At 40.2% G+C, this 20,435-nt stretch overlaps 1 protein-coding gene across 1 annotated transcript; it reads right to left on the bottom strand.

The window, feature by feature from the left end:
• Positions 1–3,218: 3,218 nt before the first annotated feature.
• LOC119503912 (synaptic vesicle glycoprotein 2A-like) lies at positions 3,219–19,578 on the bottom strand. The gene is made up of 13 exons (XM_037795946.1): positions 19,266–19,578; positions 13,768–14,514; positions 12,879–13,059; positions 12,212–12,363; positions 11,405–11,538; positions 11,140–11,229; positions 10,613–10,720; positions 9,514–9,602; positions 9,255–9,419; positions 9,034–9,167; positions 5,582–5,788; positions 5,320–5,479; positions 3,219–5,106 (listed from the first exon to the last, which is right to left on the bottom strand). Exons 2-13 carry the CDS (start codon positions 14,375–14,377, stop codon positions 4,923–4,925), a joined length of 2,214 nt encoding a protein of 737 aa, XP_037651874.1. The 5' UTR covers positions 14,378–14,514; positions 19,266–19,578; the 3' UTR covers positions 3,219–4,922.
• Positions 19,579–20,435: the final 857 nt, after the last annotated feature.

Genomic DNA, 20,435 nt, shown 5'->3' with positions numbered 1-20,435 from the left:
CCACACCTACCGTTGCAAAGTATGACCTCCTACTGACAGTTTGAAGAAAAACTCTGAATTGTTGACATTAGTTGACTTCATGCTGTGTAATGCAAATCATGACATTGCGTTTCTTTCTTCAAGTTTTATTTCCATTATGATTTATCATTTTCTTCATAGAACTGGATAAATGGCACAAAAGTGCAAATCCCAGCATAATGAACAACTCTCACGTAAAATAAATACAGCACCTTTTCAGCATCACTAAAATATTCTCAATAACCAGAAGTAATAAATACTGAATGTACCAAGATTTTCAGTCTTCATTTACAAAACACAAAGACAACACACAATAGATTTTTGTGTCATATTGAACTTTTTTTTGGAATCATTTTCCGTGATCTTTTGTTCCACAAAGTCCAAACTTGCACGTACAAACATCTACAGTTTCTACACACGGTACATTGATTTTTTTCAATTGAACTCACATTTAAAGTAGAACTTTTTATCATTTAATAAACAGGTCAGAGTCAAACTAAAGAAAACGCAAACATAAATTCCTTCAGTCTGAACTACAGTGAAGGATTCTCGCAGTTTGTTGCAGATGAAGGAGTTGTTTTCTGGCATGGGTCGGCCCAGAACTGATCTGTGTGCTCTTAAGAGACGAGGAGACACAAACCATGCCATAAAAAGTCCTCCATCTCTATCAGACCGCCTTCATTAAAGGAAGTCTTCAGGCTGGTGTTCGCTAACACATCCCGTATCACTGCCATCATTATAGATAAAACTCAAACCAGTGACCCTTTTGATCAGTTTATACATATATATATAGAATGCAAATTCTACACATAATAACATTAAATAGTAAACTTTTACATTTTGGACAGGAGCTTCAATTTGACAGAGGGGGCTCTTTTGGTGAGTTGATAAACCGTGGTCCTTTTGGATTTAACAGACGTCCTGTTTCCTCAGAATTGGGGAAAGCGTCCACTTTATTGCTCACACTTTCCCCTTTTAAAAACAGACTCACGAGGACAAACGAGTTTATGTCAAATTATTCTTAATTTACGCACATTTTCTGCTCCCTTCGCCTTAAGCGTATTGCCCTTTTCCGGCCGTATCTTGCACCTCTGTGACAAGATGAATTGCACAATAACAAGCATCCTCCTCAGAAATTCAGGCTTATATATGTATATATATAAAAAAAAGAGTTACCTGGGTCCGAGGTAAACAAGGAGCACAGTCACCACTAACTTACTTTCAGAACACATACTCAAGTTTCACCAATTTTAACCCCACTTTGATTAAGAACAATCACTGCAAGCAACAAATCTATGTCATCATACAACAATGAAAACACTAGTTCTTGCTTTAGACAAAAACGGCTGGCATACAGGACGTCCAAGAAGTCAGACAATACGATACAAACATGCGTCACGATTGGTTGAATACAGAAGGATTAGAGGGCGAAGTCGTCTTAGTGAATTTGAGTTTTTCTAAACAAGAGAATAGCCCACGTGTCATCTGACTATCTTTGATGCGATTTTGTTTTTTAAAGACTGAATTGTATCAGCAAAAGAGCACCCGAGTCTATTATGAAGAACAGCAACATTAAATTCTACACTGCATATATTGTTGTTTTTTTCTCCTCTTAGTGTAAATATATTTCCGTGGTCCCCAACTGAGCTGTATTCATCGCAGGGATGAAAACACCGCAACAGAAAAAAGTAGAAAAATATGTGACAGACGATTTTAGAGTCAGTTTACACACATATACACAAACGTACATACATCCGCACATGAACGACACATCCAAACAGTCTCTTCAATATGAACAAGACGGGACGAACTGGTTTCATTAAATACACACAAGACAGTAAAGGAGAGATTTTGATCCTCAGAAATCTATAGTGGACACCATTGAAGGAATAATTGGACATTTTGGGAAATGCAGCTTATTGGCTTTCTTGTTCAAAGTTAAATTGATGCTTTCATGCCTGCAGCTGCGCTAAATATGAAGATCAGCTTAGCATAAAGACTGGAAACAGGCAGAAACGGCTAGCCGGGCTCAATCCAAAGGTAACAAAATCCACCGACTAACACTTCTAAAGCTCACTAATTAACATATTATATCCATTTTATTTAATCCGTGCAGAAACCAACGTGTAAAAACAACAAGTTGTGGTTTTATGGGGGGTTATGTGCCAGTTTCTTCAGATTTTGTTACCTTTAAACAGAGCCAGGCTAGCTTTTCCCCCCGTTTCCAGTCTTTATGCTAAGCTATGCTAATCACCTCCTGGCTTCAACTACATAGTGAACGCACAAACATGAGAGTGGTATCAATCTGAACAATAATTATCAAAATGTCGAATTATTCTTTTAAAGTCTCTCTCTCACACACACACACATACGCACACACACACACATACGCACACACACACAAATACAGGTCAAGAGGTCAGACAAGCTCCCATAGCTGAGATAATATCCGCTATCTTTCTGAAGTGCGTGTTTTTCTTCACCCACAGACAACTCCAAAGCCTCTAACATCCTGAACACACACACACACACACACACACACACACACAATCCAGAGGACGTCTTTAGGTCAAACAACATACTCTACTGGGCAGCAGCAGCAGCACCCACATACTCACTCACTGATTGTCAGCACACATATTGATGTACACCTTTGGAGAAATCATACCGAAGTAGTGATATGTATAAATAATAGTACTCAGTTAGTTTTCAATAGGCAATTTTCTTGTTTACTTATCGATGGCGCTGTATCATACAGGGACACAGCGAGGGATAACTTTTCACTTTTTCTGCCACGAATGGATGCAGTAAGAGAACGACAGGAACAGGACCCCTTAAAATTAATTTAGACAAGTGATTTGTAATCTCTGTTTTCCCTTTGTGCCACACTGCCTGATAAATAGGACTTTCACTGATTCTTCTTCTTTTGGTCCCGTTTGATTTGTAAGGAAACCCAGAAGGGCAAGCGAGAAAAAAAAATTTCTGGTGATCCATTTTCTAAGTCTGATCTAAATTGTTTTCTCTCCTGTGTTTATGACTTAAAATCAGATGAAAAAATGTTTTGCCAGATTAATCTTTCCAAGTTCCTTTTTTTTCACCTGTTTTCAGACAGATGAAGAAAAAAAAATAACTCATAATCAGCCTAAAAAAATGTCCCACCATTTTTCACAGATGAAAGAAAGGAACTTAGAAAGATTATCCTTGAAAAACATTTTTTTTTCACCTGTTCTTAATTCACAGGAGAGAAAACAATTTAGATCAAACTTAGAAAATGGATCACCAGATTTTTTTTTTTTTTTTTTCTCGCTTAGCTTTCAGGGCTTCTGTAGCATTGTGCTTATGAGTATAATGAAGTCACATCATGACTTTTATTAAGGGGCATTAACACAAGTTTAAGAAAGGATACTGCATTGTTTGTACGGTTTGAAGCCAAACAGGAAAAGACAAAACAACCAAAAGACACTGAATTAGTAGCTTTTTCCAGAGCTTACATTCTCTATGAACACTAAGCAAACTGCAAAGAAAGACTTGCAGCTGAAAGCTCTGCAAAAAGATAGTTTTTGTCAAATTCCTGTTTCTCAAGAATGCACTTCCACACTCAAATGACTTGTTTTCACATTAAGGCTAATTAACGCAGCGATGCATATGAGACAAATGAATCAGTAAACTATCTTGCATGTATAATAATAATAATTTGGTGGAGTAGCGCTAAAACATAATACCAGCTGTGAACGTGGCCTAAACTTTTCACCACACCTGAGCTACTGCATGAGTTATATTTTATATAATTCAATGAATTAACGTGTGACCGCTGCTCCGTACATTCTGCTGTTGGATCAGTAAGATATATGGTCTACATGGCTGCACTGATTTCTCTAGTCTCACATAACAAAGACACACATGCACACTCACACGACTAATTTAGGCATTTACATTATAGCATCTGCTCTCACATTTAGCACTTGACCAAAATCCGTCCCACAGACGTCCCTGTGTTGCACTGCCACAGTTGTATGGTTCAACAACAGGGAGGGGAAAACATTAGTGTAACACTGAACACTGAGGAGCTGGATCAAACTATTCCCATTTACAACAGAGAATCCTGTGAAATGCATCTTCACCTGTCTGCGTTTGAGGTTATCAGTAGAGGAGTAGACTAGATTTATGCAGCGACGGGGAAATATTACATTCTCTGTTTCTGAATAAATCAAGCCTCGCTGGAATGTTTTCATATTATTTGATAGAAACAGGGAGTAGGCAGTGGTCAAGGGTCATGCAAGATTTTAAAGAAAATATATTCATCTTGAAGATCTTTTCGAAAGGAAAAACTTTTCATAAAATCACAAGCGTCGGCTCGGATGGAAATGTGAAGTGAATTGTACAAGCGGCAAATGAAAAAGCAGCACTGAAAGCCAGTCGCCGAGGCAGAGGACAGACGAAAAAGAAAAACACTGCATTCACATTTAAAAAGCGACCACATACATAGACTAAATCTCTTTACGCTCCCCCATAAATGGCTTTTTTTTTCAGTCCCATCTCTACATTTGACATCTCTGTCTTCTTCTCAATTGTGTTTGGTTTTGTAGATCGGTGGGGTCGGTGAGAAAAAACTCCCAGAAATTAACATTTTATCCCTACTGCACACCACAATTTGTACTGCATCACCCTGCTGCATGTTACACTTTAGGAAAGATCTGATGTTTTTGGTACCTGACGGTGCAGCTGAAAGTGTTATCATTCAGATGTAGTCATATTTCAAAGGATTCTGGGCTTACAATGGGGATGGCAGTCTGCTCTGTTGGTGTGTGACGGGCAGCGCTGAAGCTCTCAGGGATGTTCTTGGGCTCTTGGTTGTCAAACACACACTCCAGCGGCGCTCTGCTGCCCACTGCTGCTCACTTGTTTTACTGCAACACTTGGCCTCGTGTTTCAGGCAACTTTGTTGCAAGGAAACTACCTGCAGCGAGAGCACCGGCGGCAAATATGATGGGTACGGCCTTGGTGATGCCAACAAATGACTGGAAGATGCTGATGCCCAGGACGGCCGCCAGCTTACAGAGGGCGTTCAGGAAGCCGAACGCTGTGCACCTGACGACAAGAAGAGAGGGAGAAACACAATCACAGCAACTGATACAAAGAGGAGGAGTTTTAACTATACTGATCATTAAGGCCCTGCTTCAGGGTGATATGTTACTGTATTTGAACATGCAGTTTTTCTTCTACTACACGGTCTCTGTAGTCATTTGTTGTACAGATGAGTCAAAATATGAAACAGCCACGAGCTGGTGCATCTCATGTTACCTTTTATCCGAAGGGTAGAGCTCCACTGTTATCACATCCAGGGCGTTCCACGAGGCGATGCTGATGCCACCAAACAGACACAAGAGGGCGATCATCCCCGACTCGCTGTTGCCGAACATCAGGAAGAAGCAGCTGACACATGATATGACACTGGATCCCGCTGATGAGAGAGAGAGAGAGAGAGAGGAACCAGAATCACATTAAGTTAAATAGCTTCTATATGGCCATAAGTCAATTACCTGCAGTGATTAGATTTACTTACCCAGCATCCTTAAACGCCCAATTTTGTCCATTAATAGAGCCGACACGATGTTGCCAGGCAACACCGCCAACGTGCCGAGGAAGTTGACAAAGTATATCATGTAGGCATTGTTGAAGTCGTCGCTGAAGTCGAGCATGCAGCCCTCCTTGTTGTGGAGGAACGTGCTGTTGTGCAGTTTACAGTCGACAAACCTGTATTTGAACAAATCTGATGAAAGAGAAAAAGGGGGAAAGAGAGAGAGAGAGAGAGAGAGAGAGAGAGAGAGCAGTGTCATTTCTCTTAAATTCATGAATACTTGAGGGATTTATTCACATAAATGCAACTGTGTGGGATGGGTTTTTGCAAATCCTATTTTTCGACCCCTAAATTTTAAAGTTTCATTTTTTAAATCTGTGTTTTCTGACTGTAGAGCTGCCATAATCCAGATGAGAGTTGTTGAAAAAGTGTCAAAATGTTGATACCCTCATCTAAATCACCTCAGGTAATACAGACTCATTTACGGAGGTTGTTAGGGCAGCCTGAGCAGAGGGTTACAGACACTGGAAAAACATTCACCTATTCTGCATGTTTTCCAGATCAAATTAAATAAAGTAATCTATGTTTTTATTTACAGTTTATCTTCTCCTTCTTCTCCCCCCCTGGGCTTAAAATTGCTACTATTACGTACTATGACGTTGTGAACACGGGACATGAATGAACAGCTGATTGTAAAGTGAAAGTAAAACGTAATGCACTGGAAACAAACAGCGGTCTCCTGGGTGAAAGCTCTGTGTTTGTTGGACCCATCCACCTCCCCTACCACCCATCCTGTGTGTCTCTTTCACTCTTTAAACTACACTCCTGTCGAACTTTCTCGGTTGCCATGGATGGGTTTACATCGTAGTTAATGGAACGCCTGGTGTGTCTCGTACCACCCGGGAAAGGGTGCTTTGTGCGGCGGTATCGAGCGTATCGATGGCCGTGACAAAGCGTTGGTATTTGACGCCCTGGGAATGAGAACGGGCTGAGAAAGATGAGGACTGTACTCTTTATAGCAAAGATTATAACACAGATACAACATGATTTATCATATCAAGTCTCAATCTTTTAGTTTTTGGTTATACTATTAATTTGTATTTATTTTTTATTTTTGAATGAAGAGCCTCTGATTTCATCGTTCCTCCCTGACACCAAAGCTATCTACACACTTGCATGAATTATCAGTTTCCCTAAAAAAGAGAGAGGATTGAATGACCTCTCAGCAAAAGAAAACAGCACATTCGCACAGCCACCACCACAACCAAACCTCCGTCGGCGGCTGTTTTTAATCAAAATTCCTTTCAGGCAGATATTAAACATAAAAACAGCATCCATCGCTATGAACTTTTTAAAACAAATAACAAAATAGGTCAGAAGAGGTCACAAGGCCTGTGACTTTATTTTCTGTTTCTTCTTTGCTGCCTGCAGCTGCACAAAACTACACGATGAGATTTTCTGATGACACTGCTGAAACTGCTTCCATACCAATAACCAATAACAGTTTTATTAAAGAGAGTCAGGCGTAAGAGTGCTGAATGATCATAAAATCTTAGATGTCCAAATGACATAAACATAAAAGAATGTATCGTTGGCTTCGTGGATGAGAAGTGTGCTGCTGTAAAAGCTGCTGAGGCGTCTCTGTTGGGATTTAAGAAACAGTTTCTCTGTTTTCTCAGGCACAATCTGACACTTTGATGGAAAGCAGCAACAGCCCACCCCGGACGACAGCTGCACAAATAAATGATGTCATCTTAACACACACATGAGTTGGTCTTGTGTCGTGTCTAAGAAGAAGAAGAAGAAGCTTTGGTTCTGATTATCCACTAGTAAACAAATTCTTACATCTGTTTTTTCGTAATCACAAAGCACTGTTTCGCAGCTAATCGCATCACTCTGCTGCCAAAAAGCCTGGGCTGGATTTGTTTCACGTTGCTACGGTAACAAGTTCTGATGCAGCGTAACCCAGGGATACTGGCAACAGAATGTTTCCATGGTTGCAGTCCTGCTGAACATCTGTATTTTATCTTTTTCTCTATTTTTACTTCAGGCTGCAATAAAAACTACTTAAAATTCAGATTTAATCTCAAATGATTTGTGTTGTTGCTGAGCAGCTGTGTAATATACAGTGATCATTTATTCATGTTTTACATCATTTTAAGGCTGCACTAATCAGTTATGCTAACAATGTATCAAATGACTATATAATGTAATAGACGCTCACGTATAATTATCACCTGACTCTGCTGTCCCCCTCAGCTCTACAGAGTACTTTAGTGTCTTATTACTCATTGCTTTGATTTCTTTACTGTTTTGGTTCAGTCTCGCTGCTCTCATCAGCTGGACCATCAGTTCAGGAAAAGGAAAAAAAAAAGCTCTGCTGCAGTGGTTAGAATCAGAGCAAATATGATTTAAAAAAGTTATTTTTATAAAACGGTCACTATATCCTGACAGTAGAGCATTAGACAGGTAATCTGAGAAAAAATCACATGCCTCTGTGTCCTCCGGTGCTCCTAATGGCATCTGCAAGGTTTCACAGACCGGAGGAAAACAACCAATCAGAGCCGAGCTGGAGGCTGCCGTCTCTGAGCCGGCTGTCAATCACTCACAAACTCTGATCAAACAGTCAAACTAGGCAGCGCTGATCAAATATGAATCACTATTCAGTTACTGTAATGCCTATTTCTCGACTCAAATTGTTTTCAGAAACATCTCGTAGTGTACTGTTTAGCTATAAAATGAGAAAGTTTGTGACCCAGCAGCTATGTTGAGATCAGTTGAGGAAATAGCAAGCACCGCCCACCAGCCGGAGCACAGCCAATAGGAACGCTCTCTCTCTCTGAAATGACCTGTGATTGGCCAAAGTCTCCCGTCATGCGCTAGATTTTTTAAAGCCTGAAAACAGAGCCATGAGGAGGAGCAGAACTCTAGTTTTCTCTCAGAATACTTGAATTACAATATGCTGAAAGGTTATTATGGAATTTTTGCCCAATTATGCCAAAAATATTCTGCCTACTGCAGGTTTAAATCCACTTTACGCTACCCGCCCAGCAACCAAAGGCAGGCAGACAAAGTTAGCGACTAGCTGGTGAACATATTGGAGCATTTTAGCAGTTTAAGAGCTAAAAGGAGAGTGAATATCAGATTAACATCTGCTGGGTGGCCAGAAATATGACTCCAAATGAATGCTAATGTTGCTCAGTGTCTGCTGGATGTGTAAATAAATACATTAATGCAGGTTTGAATTGAATATCTTGGGGTTTTGGACTGTTGTCGGGACAAAACTTGAAGATTCGAAGACTTCACCTTGAGCTCTAAGTTTTTTTGATTGGCACCTTTTCTTTACATTTTAATAGACTAAATGATTAAAACATAAAACAATTAACCTTGGTGCACATCAATACTGAACACACTGATGAATTTCCAATCGTATTTACCTGTGTTATAGAACAAACTTGCAATGAAGGTGCAGTTTCTGAAGACGGTGTGTGTGGAGGTGATGTCCTCAAAGTAGCACTCCTCAAACACCGAGTCTTCAAACACCATGGACTTCATCTTCAGGTTGAGGAACCTAGTAAACAGGTTGTAGTTTTATGCTTGTGCTTTATTGTTGATTTCATTCAAATGTAAATCTGACAGATGTGACTAATCCACTCACTTGTCATTGAAGTAGTGTCCCTCGCGATGCACCTGGTTTTCCAGAGTGAAGTTAAAAGTGACGTGCTCCACTCGTTCCTTAGTGAAGGTCAATGTGCGTGAGTCATACTCCTGCTTCTGGATGTACTTGATCATGTCGGGGAACCACACCGTCAGACCGTAATAGCTGCAAAGTTTTTTAGAATCAGTACAGATGACATGAGGCTCAAAAGTGAACGTGATTCACCGCATAGCAAAAGTTTTATGAGACTTTAGTTTACCTGAAAGACATGGTAAACCAAACAGCCATGAGCATGAAAGTCGTCCGTTTATATTCTGGGCTGAAGCAGGCGATAATGTTATTCCGGATCTGCAACGTGTGAACAAGAAAACACAAAGTGAGGGAGACCAGATTTAAACTCCTCACAAGGTTAATTTGTCTGATTAAATTAAGGAATGCTGACACACATTGTATATGCTCTTACTTTGATCTGATGATCGTGTGATATTTCAGCTGCAACATTTATGAGCAGTAACATGCAACTTGTAGAGCTAGAGTTGACTTTATGAATAGGAGGTAAAGCTCAAATGCAACACGGCAGCAGCCAGGCTGGTTTCCCCAAAATTTCCTCGTTCCAAAGATCTTTGCATGGACCCACATGAAACTACGTCGTTAACAACTTCAACATTTCGAGTGAAGACTTTTCGCAGTAGGCAATAAACGGGTGGTGTAGTAGCAGATTCAGAAGGAAACGGAGGGTGTAGGCGTGCAGCAGAACGTAGGCTGAATGCAAATTAAAATCAGGCACAAAGCTGGTCAAGTTTCCGCCCGGAGCAGTGGTGCTGCAACAATGTGCAACACAATGAAAACACAAGCTTAAACACAAGAAAGTCAAATACAAACATAAAATATTTAGTCACAGAAGGCTAAAAATGATTCGACTGTTTCACCAAATTTAATTTTAGGAGACAAAAAGCAGCAGAGAACGTCTGTATGTGGATATAGCATAGGGAAAAAAATAGTAAGTAGTTGATTTTCCGGTTTAATTCACTCATAAAATCAGCTGCAGGTCAAGAAGGTAAAATAATTCATAAGGAACAAGTTGGCATTTTCAACCTCTTAGCTACTCTTGGACTCACTGCCTGCTACGCCTCCATCCACACTGCTCGTCTCCACCGATGCCAGCTCCGCTGAGGCCTTTTACAGCCAACCCCAAGCTGTAAAAGCCACAGCTTCAAACTCTGGTACAATAAGACTGTATTTTTTAAAGGAGTAGATCTCCTAGATCTCAGATAAGATCTCAGGGGTGTTTTATTCATACTTTTAAAACGTGGTTACAGTTTTGGTCCAGAACTGCAAATCAAATCTCCGTCACTCACCTGTTGGGAAATGGCCATCATCTTCATCTTGTAGCGCTTCCAGACCGGAGTATCGGTGCCAGTGTCCACCAGCTCATCCACCTGTTTCACCGTCTTAATTGTGGTGACCTTGGATGAAAGAGACGCAAGTCCTTCAGCCAGATGTCATGATCTAATAAAATCTTTTAACTACAACAAGTGGCATTTCTGAAAAGAATTCCTGGTACTGTCATACAGGTGAACACAGTGAGAGGTAAAGGATGAAGCAAACATTAAGTGTAACTATGTCAAATAACAATAGTCATTTTTACTTTTGTTGTACCTTTAACTACGTGCTGTTTTTGTTTTTTCCAAGATTTTAGTTGTTTTTATGGCGACACACTGAAATGTAGACAGGAAGTGCGGAAGCAGATGTTGTTTGGACCTTATTATCTATAAGAAGGGTAATGATTTCAGAGTAAAGGGGAAACTATTTCTAAGCTACTGACTGTTAGTTTATATTATTAAAAGGTGAAAATCAAATTATTATTTTTCTCAGAGATACTCACAGAAAACACCTTCTCTGGGTATCCCTTTGCTCGCATGTTGGTGTCGTGAACTTGCTTCAGAATCATCCAGCCTTCGTCATGTTTGCCATTCTGTTTGAAAGAAAAGTAAACGACATATAACCATTCTGTTATTTATCCCCCTTAATTCAAACATTCAGAGGAACATATGATCTCAACTCAAGATATTTTCACATTTTTAATAACTCATAGATGAGTAACACAACATAATACTGCCAGATTGTTGTCAACAAGCATGTGTGCTAACCTCTAAGTAGAAGCGTGGGCTCTCTGGCATGGCACTGAGGGCAGCGATGGCTGCAACAGAAGGAAATGCGCACACTAACACAAACACACGCCAGCTATGGAACTGATACGCCGAGCCCATCTGGAAACTCCATCCTGAGAAGAAGAAAACGCAAAGAAATGAGCTCACACCTTCATACACTTTCACTTTGCCCTACAAATGTAAGTCAAGTCAATAACAGATAAGGTCAGACAATCGATCTTTATAGAGCACAGGCTGGAATATATTTAATACGATGTGACATTGTATGAACCGTGTTCTTATTTTTCCTCCCTCCAGGGAAGTCAGAGGTTAGATGCAGTGCAGTGTTTCTGGGAAGACGCTTGCTCTCAAACAAGCTTAAACCGGCATGGTTTTATCAACCATTGTTAACACTTTGTTTGCTGCAAAAATATCTAAATTTAGAGGAATAGTTGGACATTTTGGGAAATATGCTTATTTGCTTTGGCGGAGAAGAAGATTGAATACCACTCACGTTACCACAGTCTCGGAAAAAGAAGAGTGAGCGGAGGGGAATTCAGTTGGTTGCAATCTGCAACCGCACCACTAGATGCCACCAAATCCTACACACTGTCCCTTTAAATATAAAGCTACACGCAGCAGTTTATTTTACCATAAAGACATTAAATATTATTTTGGGATATTCCCCAAATGTTGAACTATTGCTTTAAGTGTAAATGAGGACAATCAGCTAGCGTGAACAGAGGTAGCAGAGGAAGCAAATCATAGCCTCATAAATTGAGGGAGAGGTTCCTGTAGCCTACTCACCGTAATGTGGGATTATACCCCAGGCCATGGCAGATGCGTATATTCCCCCACACATCCAGAACATGCAGAGCCAACTGAGGTGCTCGCCACGCTTCTCTTGGGACAGAAATTCAGAATAGTAGGAGAACACGATGGGAATCGAGCCACCAATCCTGCAAAGATCAGAAACCAGTCCTTGTGTTTAAGAGTCGAAGCACACAGAGTTTAGGCTGACAGATTAAAAGCATTTTGTACTGAGAAACAAGACCTAAATTTATTTATTTATTATTAAATATCCTCAAACACCACATATACCATATGCATTGGCTCTTTAAAGTGCTGAAACACATTGTCAGCCACTTGTTTACTTTGAATAACTGTATTATGGATTATTTGCTTATGATTAGTCCATCACAATGGTGCGAAACTAAGTCACAGAAGCTCTGTAGGAAAGTTGATTTGAACACAAATGGAAATGATTTTAGGATCACTATACTATACATACAAAATTAAACATTCCTCTACAGATATATTGAAATGTATGATTTATCTAATTAGGTCTTTGCCCTGCTGGATTGTAACTGTAGATCATCCCTGTAAACTAACTAACTAAACTAACGGTGCAGTGAAGCGACTGACAAATCAGATCAGAATAAGTTAAAAATATATTCAGTGTTTTTCAATTTACCCAACACCTGAGAGGAGTCGGCAAAACAGAAAGGTGCTGTAGCCCTGGACGAAGGAGGAGAAGAAGGAGAAGATACTGTTGATGGAGAGGGAGATTAGGAGAGACTGTCGACGGCCTATCCGGTCAGCCATAGCCCCCCAGAGGAAAGCCCCGACCATCATCCCAAAATATACAATCAGACCTGTGGAGAGAGCAAAGGAGATGAAACTATTATAGCAACAAATAGGTCTGTCCTGTCTTCTCTATTTCTGTTGTACTCCTACTGTTTTGTCATGAGCTTTTCAGGTTCATGCTTACTCTGCTGGCCTCTCAAGACAGGCAGACAACTTTTCTTATTGTCAACAAATCCCATGAAAACACCAAAACCAATAATAAGTTATTTGAGCAAGCCCGTTCTCTACTTAAGTCATTTTAAAACAGGTCACACACGTATAGTTTATTTTTTTAAAGGTTAAGTAATTTCCTGAAACAGCTGGGCACTGTCGTTTTTAGCAAACGTTACTCAAACAGGAGTAATTAGTGTACTTGTTGGGGACTATTTTGAGCTGCGGATTAATACACAGTTGATGCTCTACTTGTCGAGTTGTTCCAGCAGCAGGACGGTGTACGTAGGATTGACTCAAAGTGCTCATGTTCGTGATAATACAGGAACACGTCACCTAGTGAAACAATGTGGCTCATTGATGGCTTTTTAATAGTTTTTGGACAAGAATGAAGCTCTATGGCTCAGAGGAATACAATTTGGATTCACAGCCAATACGTGTTAGTAGGTTGGTTTTGGAGATGTGTTGACAATAAGAAAAATATAGACAATAGACAGCCTTATCCTTTAAGCAGCATCAAATGCATTGTGACAACAGAAGGAGGAGACGCTGTAAAACAGCCTTACCTAGCATGCTTTTGTTAGGTTCAGACAGGCACATATCCTTCTCAGCGCTGGGCAGGACAAACCCGACCACGAAGATCTCCACGCCGTCTGCCATGAGAGCCAGCCCCAGCACAAAGTACAGGGTCCACTGGAACTTCCCGTGACCACACTCTTGTAAAATGGTCTCGTACTGTTGAGCCAGCTCCTCCTGGTCCTTCCTCCTCTCGGCCTCGGACACTCCGACATCTGTGAATTGCTGAGCGCCGGCCCTCACCGAGCCCGGACCTCCAGCCAGGCTGCCCTTGCCCGATTCAGCCCGGGGGATTCCTTGGTACTCGCCCTCGTAGATCTCGTCATCCTCATCGTGACCCTCTGTGGAGTCACTGTGGCCGCCCTCATCGTCGTTGGCCGCCTGGCTGTCTCCACGGTAATAGCCTCCATCCTGGCTTCCCTGCGTGGGGTATTCATCGTCATCATCCTCTTCGAACCGGTTGTAGGAGCGCTTGCTGTACTCGTCGGTCACCTTATCCACCGAACGGCCGACCTTCTTAGATGCTTGGCGCTTGACTTCTTTGGCAATGTCTTTGGCGCCTTTTATGAAGGCAGTCCGGTTTTGGTAGCCGTCCTCCATTTTAAAGAGGTTCAGAAGATGCAAAAGTGGTCAAAGGTTTAGCGGAGAGGCCACCTGAAGCTTCAGTGTGTTCAGGATACACCTCACAGATCTGAAGAGTGGTCAGTCACTTGACTGACAACAGGCTCTTCTTATGTCTGGGGAGAAAATAGAAATATGAATTAGCCAATCTTATATAATTTCCATTTGGGCATGTAGTGGTAGGTTTCATGTTATCAAGAGAGGCATTTAATAGGAGCTTCAAAAGCATCAGTGCACATTTCTGGTAAGCCATTACAATGGATGGATTCCTGAAAGGGCCCTGAGCCCTCAGGCCCCTTGAGCCTGTGCCCAGCAATCCTCTGTCTTAAGTGAGTGTCGAAATGAAATAACATTTCTCGGAAAAGCCAATCAATACAAAGAGACACCAAATTACTGCAAGGAGACGCAAAACAGCTCCAAAGAGACATAAAACGACTACAAAGAGACACAAAATTACCACATAAAGACACAAAATGACTACAGAGAGACACAAAATTACTACAGAGACACAAAATTACTACAAAGAGACACAAATGACTACAAAGAGACACAAAACGACTACAGAGACACCAAATGACTACAAAGACAAACAAATTACTGAAGACACAAATGATTACAAAGACTATAGCGAGACACAAAATAACTACAAACAGACACAGATCACTACAAAGACATATAAATGACCACAAAGAGACAAAAAACGACTACAGATAGACACAAAATGACTACAAAGACACGCAAACGTCATAAAGAGACACAAAATGACTACAAAGAGACACAAAATGAGACACAAAATGACTACAGACAGAAACAAAATGACTGCAAATAGATGCAAATTATTACAAAAAGACAATAAAATTACTACAAAGAGAAACAAAATCACTACCAAAATTACTACAAAGAGACACAAAAGGACTGCAAAGAGATGTAAAATTACCACAAAGAAAACAAAACAAAGAAATACATTTAAAAAATGTTTGTCGTTTTGTGTCTCTTTCAGTCTGGGTGTCTTGTGTCCTGTCTTGTCTTGTCTTGTCTCTACCTACAGTATGAAGGAGGGGGATCTTTTTCTTTGAACTGGTCATTCTTCTTTTTTCATTGAGCTAACCAAACCACCTAATCAGCCTTTAATCGCATGTTTCCAGACTGCACCTGTTGTGTTTCCATATGTTGCCCAGCATGTGTTCACTGCTGAGTCACAGACGGGTCTGAGCGAGTAATTACAGGGCGCGACATCAAGCCTTGGATGGTGAGAGTGATTTTTAATGGACATTTCTTGGTGTGGAAGTTCACAATGAAGAGCTACAGTACGTGACCATGACTCAGATGTAATGTGACTGATATAATGCTCCAAAGGATCAGTGAAGACCTTACAGATCACTTTATGGGGTCATCCCACAAAACATATTAACACCTCATCATTATTTCTTTTAAAGACTGCTCAAAAGCCTGCACTAAAACGTAATGTTTTTGATTAGTTTAAGCCATTCTAAAAACGCATTAACGACATTGAAGAAAGACGTTCCTTAATTCAAAAAGTGAACAACTGCAGAGGAGCTGTGTGCTAAAACAAATGAGGCTTGAAATTAGGAAAAAAGAAGCCAGAAAACGGATGTCCACTCTAACAGTCTGCTGCAGTATCACATCTCCTTTAGAGAAAAACATTTATAAGGCACTGACTCGTGTAGTTCACCGACGATACCCACATCCATATGCTGCTGTTTTAAGACGCCGTGGGCCACGGGTCGCCATGCAATAAAACAACACGTCACTTTGATTTTGCGGTGCAGTGAGACAGCAGACACAGAATGAGAGGCATCGCTGCGGCGCTCACTTTGACCCCTGTTTCAAAAACAAGGTCTGACAGGTAATAATGGGCCGACGGAGCTTTAAATGTCTGCCTGGTATGAAGCATATACAGGGCCAGAGACAGGGTTTTATAAACACTGAGGTCAGGGGTCAGCCATGAAAAGAAACCAGGGAAATTTCTGGTATAACAATTGTTTTTTATTTCTTTCGTTTTCATTTTCTTTAAATTGTATCTCCCTATGTGACGGTCTAAATGCTACTTCAAAGCCTTCTCCACGCCCCCACAGTACAATTATAATGGTGAAATAAAAAAATCCCATCATATTATAATATTTCTGTAATCAAATAGTCAAACATAGAATAGAATCAGCCTTTAAAACACATCACCACCAGAATGACAAACCTGCTTTTTCGGTTGTTAAAATCCCCAAATTAACATAAACAAATACTGAGTACATGAAATCTATGTTCTCGGTAACAGCTACAGACTAGATGTTACTTTGTTCAATCACACCGTGAAACCGAATTCATGTTTGTTTAGTGGTGCAGGTAAAGCTGCAGTAGGTAGAAATGGAGCAAATATGATTTAAAAAGTTATTTTTATAAAACGGTCACTATATCCTGACAGTAGTGCATGAGACAGGTAATCTGAAAAAAATCCGGTGTCCTCCGGTGCTCCTAATGGCATCTGCAAGATTTCACAGACCGGAGGAAAACAACCAATCAGAGCCGAGCTGGAGCCTGCCGTCTCTAAGCAGCTGTCAATCACTCGCCAACTCTGATCAAACGGTCAAACGAGGCAGTGCTGATCAAATACGAATCAGTTTTCTGTTACTGTAATGCCTATTTCTCACATCAGATGTTTTCAGAAACATCTTATAGTGTACTGTTTAGCTGTAAAATGAGAAGGTTTGTGACCCGGCAGCCATGTTGAGATCAGTTGAGGAAATACCAAGCACCGCCCACCAGCCAGAGCAAACTTTCTCATTTTACAGCTAAACAGTACACTACAAGAAGTTTCTGAAAACATTTGAGCTGAGAAATAGGACAGTAACAGAATATTGATTCATATTTGATCAGCGCTGCCTAGTTTGACCGTTTGATCGGAGTTCGGGAGTGATTGACAGCTGCGTCCGTTGAATGAACAGCCAATAGTAACGCCCTCTCTCTGAAATGACCCTTGATTGGCCAAAGTCTCCCGTCACGACACTAGATTTTTCGAAAGCCTGAAAACAGAGCCATAAGGGGGTGCAGAAGTCTAGTTTTCTCTCAGAACACTTGAATTGCAATATGCTGAAAGGTTATTATGGAATTTTTGCCCAATGATGCCAAAAATATTCTGCCTACTGCAGGTTTAAGACCAAAATATCTGCTAATTGGTATAAACGGGTACAATATAATATGTTGAAAAAGACTATTTTATTATTTTACAGTTATCTAAGATATATCTGTACAAGCATCTGTATCCTGGTCAACGCACAATACACACGTGTTTGATTTTGTTTCTATGTTAAATTTAGTTCAAACGTCATCTCCAGCCAGAGATGCTTCGCTGTCAGCATGATGAGCAGATTTACCAGCAGAGATCAAAGGAACCCCAAAGGCCCGGTCAGCCAGGCTAAACTGTCGGACACTAACCTAATAACGGCCTGGACTCAAGCACTTACAGACCTCTAGTCGGGGACAGTGTTTGCACAATATGGAAAGTAAAGCTCCACGTTAATATTCATTTCCAAAACACAACCAATTTAACATCAAAAAGTAACAACAGACAACATTTTACACTATTACTACCAACATATATAGTATTCTATAAACTCACCACTACAAACATTTAATACAAACTGAATATTCCCATCAAGTCATACTGGTTTTCTGTCATTTGTTTTGGACCTTTTATATCTGTGCTATTTTAAAATCAACATAGATAGATAGATAGATAGATAGATAGATAGATAGATAGATAGATAGATAGATAGATGCATAGATGCATAGATAAATAGATAAATAGATAAATAGATAGATAGATAGGTAGATAGGTAGATAGATAAATAGATGCACAGCTACTGAATCCTTTATGCAACAGGTAACCTACAGATGCACTCCTTTAATTCTCTTTTTTAAACTAGAAAGGCGAGCACTAGTCCAGTCAGACTCAAACAAAGGCTTTTAAACCCACTTTCCTCATTACTGCCCTGCAGTCAAGTTGACAGCATCTCTAAAGCCCCATGAGGCCTGCAATACACAGCACTGTCAGTGATAAAAAAAAAAAAAAAGAGCAGGATGAGGATGAGGGGGATGGATGTGTTTTTGCTCTCTGGTTTGAGCAACCGTTTTTATTTATTTATGTATTTTTACTTTATTTTCTCCCCCCATTCAAAAATCAATCAGCATCAGGTTACCACTTCCTTATAAGACCAAGCAGAGCAGATATAGCATCACATCATATTATCTTATTAAAGCACTGGATTTTTATTAGAATAAGAAGATTAATAATACAGATATAATCAATCCTATTGACGACAGCCACAGAAATAATAACACAAATCTATCTCCTATAATATTATGCTATCCTATTATTATTATACTGCTTTTTTGTGTCTTTTTCAGAAGCAGTAATTGCCAGCAAGAAGATGCATTCAAGAGTCTCGTTAAAATATGTGTAAATTTAAGCCTCCAGTTCATAATCATTGATGTTTAAAGAAAAAAAAAAAAAAAAAAAAAAGGCCTTGTCGCTAACAGGCCAATTTATACCAATCCAGCCAACAAATAAAACCGGATTAAAAATCCAAATCTGTCACAAATAGCATCCGATCGTCTGCTCAGCTGCATCCTGACATCTGTGCTCATTCTTAGAAATCACACTGGCAGCTCAGTTTGTCACGACTTGGATTAAATTATAGGCCCAAGACTCGATTCACAAAATCGATCTTAATTGCTGTGTGAAGCAAACACGCCCATCATCAGCTCTTCAACATGATGTCTTCATGCAAAAAAATATATAAGACACTATAAGACGACATCAGTTTATTATTATAGGAGATATATTCAAGCATACCTTTTATTCCTGCGATGGGATCCCTCTCTCTCTCTCTCTCTTCAGCCTGGAGATGGTGGTGATGAGGAAGGATGAGGAGGAGGATGAGGATGATGATGCGTACGAGGCTGTTGCCGTGAACCGAGTGATGATGATGATGCTGTGCGGTTAGGAGAGGAGAGAAGCCCACTCACATCCACACACACATCCAGTCAGAGTCAGAGTGATGTGCAGGGGTCCCCTCCCCCATGCAAAAACCCCTCACCAACACATTAACGCCTTCATATCTGGAGGGGCTTTTTTTTTGGTGCACACAATCTGCGCATTTTTGCACAAGCTATTGCACCTTTAAGATCATGCTATTTAAGATTTTTTTCCCACCATATCTAATGATGTTTGTGCATAACATGTTGGTTGGGCTCATATTACAACACTATGCATGTGTAGGATGCACCATTGCACGCATGCGCGCGCGCGCGGACGCACGCAGACACCTCATTCTCATCCATCTGCTTTTTAGCAAAATACATGATTGTGTCTGTATACATGAATATCTGAATTGTGCTGCAGACAAACACACACGTGCATGCGCACCTGACTCCTGTTGCCATGCCGACCACTAGCCATGTTCTTGATCTCTTCTGCTGCATCAAAGAAGACCTGCTATGAACAAACGTGAGCGTGATGACATCATCACCTGTGCCATTCAAATAAAAATGTAAAAATTCATAAGTGTTTTTGCCTCTGTAACTATCAGTAACATGGCAGAACAAGATTCCTATCCAGCTGCTGATAGAAAGGCAATTTGTATGGAAGCATATATCCTTAAAAGTGAAAATGTTAATGCGAGAATAAGATAGCATTGACTTCCATTCATATTTTTATAATATTTCTATAATCAATCACGATATAGTCTTTTTTAAGATCTTGAGAAACATTTTCAGCTACTACTTTTTGTTGGATTTAACTCACTGGCAATTCAGTGTTACCACTTTTTCTCAAGAATTTGGCTTGGTACATGTGTACATGGTACATATGTGGACATGACAAGACATGATACTAATTCTAGTAAAGGATTTTTGAAACTTGTGATTTCTGTTTATGATTAGAAACCACTTCGTACCACTTCATTTCATTTCATTTTGGGGAAAACTGTGTCATTAATATTGGATGGTCCTCGTCCTGATAGCC

This window comes from Sebastes umbrosus, chromosome 15 (genome assembly GCF_015220745.1).
Source record: "Sebastes umbrosus isolate fSebUmb1 chromosome 15, fSebUmb1.pri, whole genome shotgun sequence".
Lineage (NCBI taxonomy): Eukaryota > Metazoa > Chordata > Actinopteri > Perciformes > Sebastidae > Sebastes > Sebastes umbrosus.
Note: the sequence above shows the minus strand (reverse complement) of the source record. Positions and strands in the feature narration are given on the sequence as shown.

Excerpts from the sequence above, each read along its gene's own strand:
- LOC119503912 (XM_037795946.1), bottom strand. The coding sequence starts at position 14,377 with ATGGAGGACGGCTACCAAAACCGGACTGCCTTCATAAAAGGCGCCAAA. Across the intron at positions 13,060-13,767 it reads ACCTAACAAAAGCATGCTAG|GTCTGATTGTATATTTTGGG; the intron begins GTAAGGCTGTTT and ends CTCTCTCCACAG. Across the intron at positions 9,420-9,513 it reads TGGTTTACCATGTCTTTCAG|CTATTACGGTCTGACGGTGT; the intron begins GTAAACTAAAGT and ends AAAACTTTGCAG.